The sequence below is a fragment of the Sander lucioperca genome, chromosome 5 (assembly GCF_008315115.2).
Source record: "Sander lucioperca isolate FBNREF2018 chromosome 5, SLUC_FBN_1.2, whole genome shotgun sequence".
NCBI lineage: Eukaryota > Metazoa > Chordata > Actinopteri > Perciformes > Percidae > Sander > Sander lucioperca.
The window spans coordinates 22253770-22265958 of NC_050177.1; the positions used below are offsets into that span (position 1 = coordinate 22253770).

General features: G+C 38.6%; 1 protein-coding gene and 1 long non-coding RNA gene across 2 annotated transcripts; one reads left to right on the forward strand and one right to left on the reverse strand.

The window, feature by feature from the left end:
* LOC116048336 lies at positions 1-10629 on the forward strand. Its single transcript, XR_004104614.2, has 3 exons — positions 1-409; positions 5202-5205; positions 10620-10629. It is a non-coding gene; the product is annotated as an uncharacterized LOC116048336 (long non-coding RNA).
* On the reverse strand, positions 5392-6509 carry LOC116048335 (olfactory receptor 52E8-like). Its single transcript, XM_031297379.2, has one exon. It carries the CDS (start codon positions 6355-6357, stop codon positions 5392-5394), a length of 966 nt encoding a protein of 321 aa, XP_031153239.1. The 5' UTR covers positions 6358-6509.
* Positions 10630-12189: the final 1560 nt, after the last annotated feature.

Genomic DNA, 12189 nt, shown 5'->3' on the forward strand with positions numbered 1-12189 from the left:
TGTATGATCTACATCAACACTCTTACATCGGTATTTTGTAACATCATTCACGTTATTAGCAATGGCTTGATCTAAAATACCAGATACATGCGCTATGTGATATCGCTCACTGATATGGTTATACATCAGACATAAACAATTCCCCATATTTTCACACTGTTAGTTTTTTCTAGCATATAAATCTCTCCAATAGTCCCCAATCTCTCTAATTTTGGCTATTTTAACCACATCATCACCTACAAAAGCGTCATACATAGCACTGATTTTAGTCGTGACATCTTCAGCCGTTTTCAACTCGTACAAAACGGTTTCTGTTACTCCAAGGATTCTACCCTCGTCAGCCGTGAGATGTTTAAAGGACAGAAAATGCTGTACAACACCGATGAATTTATCAGTCAATAGTCTTTTCGTGAATGATCAAAGTGGACCACGTAGAAGTGTTCTGGTAGCCCCTCTAAACAGTCATGCTGTTTCTGGCTTGGATGATTGATCTGACAGCCATAACATAGCTCTTCCAAATACTTGTAAAGAACAATGTTAAGAAGATGTAGAGACGCTGTTTTAACGCTGTCTATAAACAAAGATGACACCGCCCCATCCGTCTGATCAGGCGCCACTGTGTCCGAACAATCATCAACAGCATCCTGTTGTAATACAGCATATGTTTGAGGGGGAGGGGAACAGATCAATAGAGAGGGAGGCAGAGGAGGTGACATAGGTGGTGGTGATAGGAAGTGTTCCGGATTTAGAGTGGAGGATGATGATGATGATGAAAGGGATTGGGGTGAGCCAGTTGCCGTCAGGGGGGCAAATAACCCTGGGTAGTTAGGTGGCGTTCCGGGGGACAGATGACACCACTCCATATTCTCTGGAAGAAAAAAATCACACATTACAATCACAGTAGCAAAAAAAAAAAAAAGCATTTTAACTATTTTGGCAAATAATTAGCACATACAAATTAGACCCACCATTTTGTTAGTCTTTGTGTCTGACGATTTTAGGTCTATAGAGGGTCCGGGGGAGGGTCAGAGACTGTTGGTCATCGTCCTCAAATATCAATCTTTTTCTTATGTTCTCATAAGAATTCCTTATTTTGTCTCTTCTGATGACATAGTCAATGGTATCAAACTGTGTCTTTAATATCTCCCAGTCACACCATTGTATAAAGAAACCGTTTTTAAACCATTTCTCGTATTCCTCGTTAGATACAGGATATGGCTTTAACTTTCATTCTTCACGACCTCTGGCTGCAACTAACTTCCCCCTTTCGGTGCATACACTAAGGAAAATAAAATTTTCTGCAGGTCTGGTGAAACGGTCTGCTTCCACACAATAGATACCGTTCCCATTGCTGTTGTCCCACTGAGACACATACACTAGCTCAGGAAAGCCAGGATTGTCAAGATCCGGGTAGACAATCTCACGAAAAAGACTTTTACAGACATTGGACAGGCTGTTTTAGCATTGCTAGATAAATCAACGACAACACTAGTATACACGGCTAATGTCACATATCCGGAACTGTAGCTAATTGAATAACAGTAACCATTGACACCAGCATATTCTAGAGCAACTGTACACGTGTCAGTCATGCTTGTAGAAAAGATATCGGGTCGGAATCTCTTTTTTCTGGGGGCCTGGCTCAAACCGAATGTTGCTCCAGTATTAGTCTCTCCGCCTCCCCATGACTCTTTTCGTGGGGCCTGGCTCAAACCAAATGTAGCGGGGTCTATTCTAGCTGTCTCACCTTCTTCGACACCAGATGATCCAGATTGTTGTCCAAATGTGTGGAAAGACATGGCTGAAAAAACAAATCCTCTTTGCTTTCACCAAAAATAATTAAAAAAGCAAAAACTACAGAGGGCTTTGTTGAGGAAGTCTGAGAAAACAATGTAACAAGCTAGCTAGCAGACTAGCTAAAAACGGCGGATAAAAAAGTGATCAGCCAGCCTTGAAACAAGGGGTTTTAAACACCACAAACCACACCCCTGTAGGGCGTTTTTTACAAGTCACCAATAGCAAACCCCCTCTTAACAGCTAGCCATTGGTCTATCAGACGTTTTTACAAATGTAAATGATGATGACTCACACAACGTACGCGACGTCATTACGTCCGCGAGATGCGCTCCCAGAATCGGTCACTAGAGACACAGCCACTGTGCGAACGTGAGGACGCGATGACGTCATTACGTCCGCAAGATGCGCACGGAGGTTCGACCAATCACAACGCTAGAAAGACATGCGCGTAACACAACACGCACACCTGTGGTAAGGCGCAGCAGCACAAGTATCAGTCCTAATGACCTCAGCATCACAAGAAGTAGAGGAGAGCGACTAGGCAAGGTGTGATTTCTGTTTTTGTTTATTTGTTTGTTTGTTTGTTTTGTTTTTTCTTTTCTTTTCCTCGAGACCGCAGAGGGTGGGAGTGGGTGATTGTTCTTGTTCAAGTGTGTTTGTCTATTCTGAATGTTTAAAATGAAAATATTATAAAAACAATTGATCTTAAAAAAAAAAAAAAACAAGACGTCACCAAAATGGCCCTTTTGTTAAGTGACACTCCCACCACCGCACAACCCAGCGGAAAATCACTGGGTCGCTTTTTTTGGTCTGAACGCAGCGTAAGTAATGTAGCCTTTGGTGGTGCTTGTGCACATATCACACTGTTGCGTGCAAGGGATTGCTTGAATAAAGTTACTTACATCAGATATCACTAACAAAATGTTAACACTGCTTTGTGGAAAGCCTGATAAGTAATGATTAGCTGATTAGCCTCAGGTGTGGAGCATCACTTACTATAGGCCTAAACCTATTCACAATGTTCGTTTAACTTAAACTTCTGAGTAGAAAACTCCTGCGTCCCATATATAGAATTTAGCAGCACTGAGCAAACAGGGACGAGGAACAACGTGATATACTCTCATCTCATTCATCTAAAATGCATGATACTTTCCTACGTCAACACTTTCACTAACATTAGGTTGGAGACCTAATTTACCTGTTGAAACTAAAGACTAAAGAAAATGACACCACCCAAACTAGCAGTCAGTCCGACTGGCATTGAGATGTTGCTGTTCGTAACACTAGATTTGATTTATCAAAGACGCTAGCAAAGCAACACAGTACAGAAAATAAGCACAGCAGAAACGTCAGATAGGTCAGACCACCGTGTTTAACTACATGGGCTATTTTAAACGTTTTACAACAGAAATAAAAAAGTTTGCTGATTTCACATATCTCCGCAATTTAGATCAACTGTCATTATCTGCCATTAGAATTGATTTTTGTGTTAGCATGAGGTCACAGTGATTTGGTCTATTCCAAAAGAAACCTAACTTCAAATCTGTGTACAGTAAATCCACATCTGATTCTGTTAGATATTTGTCTGCGTTATTCAGGTTTTTGACAATGGCAAAATGCAATGCACTTTGTATTTTTGCTTTTAAACTTTTGCAGTTTATTCTGGAGAGTATTACTGCTGTTGCTGAATTCCAGTGGCATGTGTATTTCCCAGTTAATTAACCCCCAAAAATGAATGCAAAATACACCCTTCTATGTGAGTAAAAGACTTGAGTTATGGTGTCCAGATGGCCGATGCCAACAGCGGCCATCTGGACACCATAACTCAAGTCTCAAGACAATTTTGGTCCCAATGTAAAAGTGCCAATTACTTGGCTTAACATGTTTATTAGCAACATTTTGTGGCAATGCAGCAAGTAAAAAAACATCAAAGAGGCAGTCACGAAACTTTACAGTTTATAGTTGACATCAAAATAAAGACTGAGTTCGAAAATGGGTGTGGTCTGAGCAAGAGTGCCGGAACTAGAGGGGGCCCACGGGGGCCCACCCACTTTACTCCCCTGGCTAGATTTGGCTTTGTGGCTGGTGTGGTCCCATCACAAGATGTTCTCTAGTTAATACATTTTTTATTTTGTTTACTGTATTACACTGCTTTATGTCAAATTTCTTTCTACCAGCAATTTGTAACCTGCTTTGGCATATTTGGCATATCGTTTTACTTTATATTGTGTAATCTCAATTTGGAGACGGTGTAAACAAGTCAGATAAAGATTAAATAAGTGAAAAATGTCATACTTGTACTTACTGTAGAATGTATAAACTAAGAACCCAGAGGCTGTGTGTATTAGGGTTAGTGTATAAGTGTTATCTATTTTTTCTTACCATTATACATTCCTGACAGTTCACTGGGTTATACGGGATATGACTGTAAAACAAAATGTAAAAGATGAGCTGCTGGTGTTAGAAGTCATTGTAGTATGTATAACATTGTCTCGCCTACAATGCGTCTATTATGCAATTAGCCTACTTAGACAAGTCTTGCTGGGTTTAAATACTTCTGGATCATATAATAATCAATAGATAGGAAATAGGCTTAAACTAGTCTTAACGAACAAATAATGCAAATTACATTAGTTCATGCTATTACTGCCTTCAGAGAAGAGGAGCCACTGCTTAGAATATATTTTTAAACATTAAATGACAGAAATGATAATGCCATAATCATATTTTTATTGAGTTGGTAGCACAAGACAAAGATACAAAAAGTCAAGTGATTAATAACGTTTACAACAAAGGTTAGGCCCTCATGCAATTTTAATCACTAGCTCAAACATGGTTTAAAATTATCTGGGCATTAATAAATAAAGTTATCTTCATTAAACAACCAAAAGCTAAGCCATGCTCAAATTTTTAAAAGTGTATACACATTGAAACACTATTTTTAGCAGTGATCAGTAAATGTATTAATTTTATAGTGCGTAGTTTCTGTCTCCCCCATGAGGAATTCTAAGTAATGACAACAAAACGTCGCTGCATCCACATGACACCGTCTTCTAAACATAGCTATACTGAGAAATACAGAGAGTTGTGTGGAGCTGATAGTCTTATTTAGCTTCTTAGCAACTCATTTGGCAATGGCTTGAATGTAAAAGACGTTAATATCAAAAAGTTACGCACTAAAGCTTTAAGGGTAGTGTACCAACAGCAAAAATGGGTAAAGATCATATTTTTAAATCTCATATTTTGCCAATCAAGCCTAGCATCAGGGAGATGCTTTTCAGTGCTTGTAATGAGAATAAAATACCAAAAACTGTAAACAATACAACATGGCTCTTACAAGTGCATTAAATGGAACTTGACATTAGATAGCAATATGCCATGTTTCCTGCGCAGTAAAGACGCAGATAAGTAAAAGAAGACCAATACAGAAATTTGGAGAAATGAATGACTGAGGGAAAGCAACAATTAAATGTGGAGATTAAAAGTGTAAAGCCCAAAATGTGAAGGTGGGATTTGTCTTTAATGTCCCAAACGTGTCTGGAACAGATAAATCCTGCTGGTGGTGTGTATCATGCCTCATCTGTCAACTTCACATTAATATGAAAGTTTTATCTTTATTCCAATTTTAGTTTTCTTCAGCCTCTTCATCAACATCTGCTTAATGTCTTGAGTCTTGAAACAATATATGATCGGATTAACAGCAGCAGGAAAAATACTGTACAACAGTATTAATAAAATACGAACATCTAAACTGAAGGAAAATCCAACAGTATTAGCTACATAAACAAAACACCTGGGAAGGTAAAAAAGACAAGTGATAAATATTTGGGGGGTACAAGTTAATAATGTTTTTTTGCGGCCTGAAGCATTGGACATTTTCAAAATAACCACAATGATGGAAACATAGGAAAACAAGATTATTGCAAGAGGAAGCAAGAGACAAAACATGGCCATACAGAGACAAGTGACCTGTACAATTTTAACATTCTCACCACATGCCTGACTTGTTATAGACATGTGGTCGCAGAAGCACTGAGCAATAACATTTGATTTACAGAAAGGTAAAGTTAGGGCATGGAGTACAATAGCTACCATCAAAGGCAGAGGTATAAACCAAGCAAAACCACAGAGCACTGATATGATGCTGTTTGTGATTAGAGCAGGGTAACGCAGTGGAATACATATCGCAATAAATCGATCAAGAGCCATTACCAACAAGATGAAAGAAGTAACTGATCCTAAATAGTGAACAAAGAACATCTGTGTAAAGCATGCATAAAATGAAATAATGCTATCACCCAACCAATACTGTGATATGATCTTTGGGAGAGTCACAGTGCCAAATGTTAAGTCATTCAGTGCCAGGTGACAAAAGACCAGATATGTTGGTTTTTGCAGGGACTTCTCATAGACAACAAATGCTAAAATGAAAATATTTCCTATTGCAATAGCTAGGTAGACAAAAAAAAGCAGGGCTGACACAAGTCCATAATATTGTGGTAAAAGACCAGGGAATCCAAGGATGAGGAAGCTTCTCATGGTTGTAAAATTGGTGATCATAATTTCAGTTTACAATAAGAATCTATCAGAACCAAGACATGAAATAAAGACCTGCAAGGCAAATGCACTGATTAGACCTTTAGAATATTAATTGCAGAATATACCACCAACATACCATATCATTTAACAGAGATACCCAACCCCCTACTATTAAAAAGGATGCCCTGCAGTATATCTGAAAATACCTTATGCCAAAAGGTATATCTAATGACTCTGATGCTCTCCCATGTCTAAATATGGCTCTTCCTTTTGAGATTGGAGTTCAGTCTCCAAACCCATTACAATGTCTGGAAGCCAGGTTATATCAGCCTTTTATCAAGTTTGACCTGGCCTATCCTCAAAGGATCATAATGTGAATCAAAGAGTCAACATGTTTGTTTTCTTCTTTCAATAAGTTCAACTTGAGAAACACATTGGAACAATGCAGACACACTACTGTAACTTCTGGTCTTCTACTTTTTTGAGGGGGGAAAAGAGATAAAAATAAAATCAGTGTAAAAAAAAAAATAAGAAAACAAATTAGACCAATTAGGCATATGTACTGTATATACAGGTTCATTTGACGGTTCTCCTGAGTTCCTGTAGCTGTAATAATGATTATAATGGCTCTTAAAATACATTTGAGGGCTGTATGCTGTAAAGCCTGTAACATGGATGTAATGTAATTAAAGTCTCTGTTCACAAACTGCCGATACAGTCGTTGTTGTTATTAGCTAGTAGCATTTAAAGCATTTACAGAGGGTGCTGCGTGCGAGACATTCCGTGCCCACTTGAGTCTGATGCAGGCCACATTAAAAAAAGTGAACAGTCAAAAATATTATATGGCAATAAATCAGAATTGAGAATTAAGGCCTGCAGTCTGAACGTAGCATAAGATGAAAACACGGATAACACCCAAAATAAACTAAGCTCTTAAAGTGCTAACTCTAGACTAACCTCCTATTTCTATTTTGAAGTTGTGAAAATTTGCTTTGCTAAAGCAACACACCTGTTACTGTAATTCCAGCTTGTCATAGACATTATTGTGCACTTGACACTGAAAGTGGAACCTTTTTTAATTTAAATTAAAAAATTAACACAATTTGATGCTAAGCTTTCAATTTATTTTACCAATGACTGGTGATTTCTTATATCCTTATTCAACTGTTGCTCATGTATCGTCTCTTTTAATTGTTAGTCTGGTTAAACCATTGTACAGCTTTTTGTTCTCCATGTAGAAAACATTTCTTAAAAAAAAAAAAAAAAAAAAACTTAAATCAAAATAATATCTGTTTGTAAAGAAGACTTTCTACAACCTAAAAGCCTTCTGACCATATTCTAAATTACAGTAAATGGGCAGCTACTTATGTAATGGACAATGTAATGGCTAACATTTGAGCACTTTGTCATTTTGATAAAGATAAAACAATGAAAAGTGAAGTGGAATATACTTATATTCAATTTACTACAATGCATATTGCCAGTATTTTAGCCCAAACGTGGGTGCCATGTAAAAACATTGACTGTAAAACTAATGGACGAAGCTTCCAGATCTGAAAAGTAAAGTCAATGCAGAAGTGCCTTAAACCTGCATTCTAGGGATGTAACGATGCACTCAACTCACGGTTTGATATGATTTCAGATTTTAAGTTCACGATACGATATTCCTTTATCTATATAAACTGTGCAAAACAGCAGATGTGTCCTCTTATCAAAAGTGCGACTGAAATAGTATTTTATCTTTAATAACAAAAGAAATTCAAGATTAAAGTAAGGCTTGTTTATTGCTAAGGCCATATGGTTAAACTTAAATGATTTATTTAAAATGTACTAACAATAACTTATAACAACAATTTATTTTCCAGTCATTTGCTGTTAAAGAAAAAACACTACATGGCAGTACCCAGAGCTCCACATTTAACTTCCTGTAAATTTCCACTGGATGACTCGCTTCAGAAGGGTTGAAAATAGGCAAATTTATTTAGCATTTAGCTTAGCGCAAACATAAACAACACTGGTTTGGCCGTGTCATCCTCGCCAGCTTCACCCTCCCATCAAAACTCGTCAGCACCGGTTTCAGAAAACCAAGATGGCGACTGCCAAATTGCCAAACTTTAGGCACCAAAACGGCAGTTCACAAACCAATGGGTGACATCACTGCCATCGGCATTGCCAGTTAATTTTTCAGGGGCTTCATCCTCGAATGTTTTTACTGTAGCCCCAAATGTAATTTTAAATGTAGACAACACAAAGTTTAGGTGCTCAATAATAATGATTTTGTTTGAAGTTCACGTAACGTTTACAGTCTATGGTTCACGCTCTAACACACAGAGCTCTGAACCAGACCCGTCAGTTGATTTGTGTCAACTCTCTCTGTAAATCTAGAGATGAGATGATCTGTGCAGCTTCAGGTAATTATAATGAACGCGCTATGATGTGGGCAGTGGTGGTTCTACATTGAGTTACACCCAGGGCGAGACCCCCTTCCAGCCCCCCCCCCCCCCCCCCCCCCCCCCCCCCAAAAAAAAAAAAAAAACCCAACAATAAAAACACACAAAATTGCAGAATTACTATATTATAGTGTATATTTATTTTAAGTTCTGATAACTTATACTGTCATATTTTGTGCACAAGTGTGTTCATTATCTTTTGAAAATGTTGGAGGGGGAGATTGTGCACCTTAAAAAGTGTGTAAATGCAATAGTTAAATAACTATTATATATATATACCAAAATATATACAATCAGATATATAAAAAAAATGTAACAAGAGCAGAGAGCAACAATAATATAAAATATTAAGAATAATGTGCAAATAAAATATAGAATAAATATTCTAAATAGCACAAACCCTTCATCACACAAATGTGAAAACACACTAAAGAGAATCTAATTATTACACTATTGCAATAAGAACAGAAATCACAAACTAAAACTAAAAACTTTCTGGCCTTCCTTAATGCAAAATCATCAATGATGTTATCGTATGAAATCTGCACCCCTATGAATGATTGATACTGACGGAAAGGCTAGCGATCCGTTCCTGGGACATGGTTGACCTCAGGTATGACTTGATCAACTTTAGTTTTGAAAAGCTCCTCTCTGCTGGTGACTGGCAGAGTAAGTGCAATTCTCAGAGCAGTCCAAAAGTTGGAGTAGATCTCCGATAGATCCTTATCATGCATAAAAGTGATGAGCTCAAGGAGGCTCCTGGTCCCCCGTTCCTCCCCTTGTTCTGACCATTCCTTTCTCACACGACTTCTGTGCCTTCCCGCGGATGCTCCTCTCTCAGCAAGCAGGGCGCCTGCAGCTGCAGGGGGCGCCGATTTGCCAATTCCCCACACAGTGAAATGATAGATAACAGAAAACCACTTTGCGGCGCAGAGGATTGTTTTCTTTTTTTTTAAGTTCCGCCCCCCATGTGTCATGAAAAAATGCCGCCCCGGGCGGCTGCCCAGTTCGCACGTGCCAAAAAACGCTACTGACAAGACGACCCAATGAGTGTTGATCAGCAGAGGTTAAGTTTTGAGTTTTCGGTGATGCCAGTCTGTCAAGAGTTCAACAGGTGCCAAACAGTAAGCTGGAGTATTATGAAATCTGCAGCATCTGTAGTGCACTTCATTCAGACACTGCCTCACTGACGCTCAACTGGCACAAACATCTGTACAGCCCAAAATGTGTGAAAGCTGATCCTAAACAGTGGGGAGATTTGAGGATGCTGTTAGCAGGATTTAAGAAAGAACGCTTTAGTGAAGAGAGGGCAAAAAGTCCTACAAAGCCTCAAGATGTGGCTTTCTTAAATAAGCAGTTGTTGACTAAGATTGATGCAGAGCAGTCCCAGCATACACCGCCTCGTTACCAGAAAAGATTCATCCAACCAAAGTTCCTGGAACCGGCCCAATGTCTCACGTTTGAGGAAATTGGTAAACTATTCACTCCTCGTGAAAACGTCACATCCAGCATTACCGAGGTTTGGACCTGACAAGTCCACCACGATGATCGGTGCCTCATCTGACAGTGAAACAAGCAGCACATTCACCTGCTCGGAGTCTGAGTGTGGACAGTTTTCTACCATCAGCGCCAGGACATATATACAGTTGTGTTCAGAATAATAGCAGTGTGTTTAAAAAAGTGAATAATGCTCAAAAATCCTTAGAATAGCTTTTAATTCCATAATATCAATGCATTGGGAACACTGCACATTCAATTCCAAATCAAAACATGACCAAAATTGATCAAGTTTGTGTTATACCTTTACAGAAAGTGAAGAAAAAGGAATATTAGGCTGTTCAAAAGAATAGCAGTATTTGCATTTTTCTTTACAAACTCAAACATTTATTGTATAAACTGAAAAATATCTCAAGGGTTTGCTTTACTTTGAATCACTGCACTAATATTTAGTTGCATAACCATTATTTCTGAGAACTGCTGCACATCTGTGTTGCATGGAGTCGACCAACTTCCTGCACCTGTGAACAGGTATTCCAGCCCAGGACAATTGAACTACAATCCACAATTCCTCTGCATTACTGGGTTTTGCCTCAGAAACAGCATTTTTGATGTTACCCCACAAGTTTTCTATGGGACTGAGGTCTGGGGATTGGGCTGGCCACTCCATAACATCAATCTTTGCTCACTTACTGGTGTGTTTTGGGTCATTGTCTTGTTGAAAGACCCATTTCAAAGGCATTTCCTCTTCAGCATAAGGCAACATGACCTCTTCAAGTATTTTGATGTATTGAAACTGATCCATGATCCCTGGTATGTGATAAATAGGCCCATAACATGTTACATCCCCATAACATGATTTTTGCACCACCATGCTTTACTGTCTTCACAGTGTACTGTGGCTTGAATTCAGTGCATGGGGGTCGTCAGACAAACTGTCTGCGGCCCCTAGACCCAAAAAGAACAATTTTGCTCTCATCAGTCCACAGAATGTTGCACCATTTCTCCTTTGGCCAGTCAATGTGTCCTTTGACAAATTTCAACCTATTCAGTACATGTCATTTTTTCAGCAATGGGACTTTGCGGGGGCTTCTAGCTGATAGCTTTGCTTCACATAGCCTTATTCAGATCGTAACAGTACTTACAGGTAACTTTAAGTCTTCTTTGATTTTTCTGGAGCTGATCATTGGTTGAGCCTTTGCTATTTTGGCTATTCTTCGATCCATTCGAATGGTAGTTGACCGTTTTTTCCCACGTCGTTCAGGCTTTGGATGCCATTTCAAGGCATTTGAAATCATTTTGGCTGAGCAGCCTATGCTTTTCTGCACTTCTTTATATGTTTTCCCCTCTCTAATCAACTTTTTAATCAAAGTCTGCTGTTCGTCAGAGCAATGTCTGGAACGACCCATTTTGCTGAGTATTTCAGTGTGAAATGCACTATAACCAGCATGCACAACATTCGCTTCCTTCCTTCCTTGCTATCTGACAACATAACGACCACACTGAAAGTTAAGTATTGACATTCTGTTGAAAATATCACAGATTCATGCCCCCCAGGTATTGATCCTAATGGCACTTTACAAGTGAATGAATCTGAAAATGTTTTCTGCAGGGTAACATGTAATACTAGTACTATTCCAGTTATAATTAACAATAGACCATACAAAGTGTTGAATCCCCTAAGTAATAAGAAGTTGACTGCAAACATAGTCAATTTAGCATCCAGTTCACGTCAGCCACAGGTAACCAAAAAAGGGGCAATACTTAACAACCTAATTGGAATTACAACTACCACTGCAATGATAGAACAGGATAGGAAAATTAGATGCGGTCTACTAAATATCAGATCTCTGTCTTCTAAAGCAATATTAGTAAACGAATTGATATCCGATAATCAAATTGATCT

Coding starts and splice junctions, on each gene's coding strand:
- LOC116048335 (XM_031297379.2), bottom strand. CDS start 6,357: ATGATCACCAATTTTACAACCATGAGAAGCTTCCTCATCCTTGGATTC.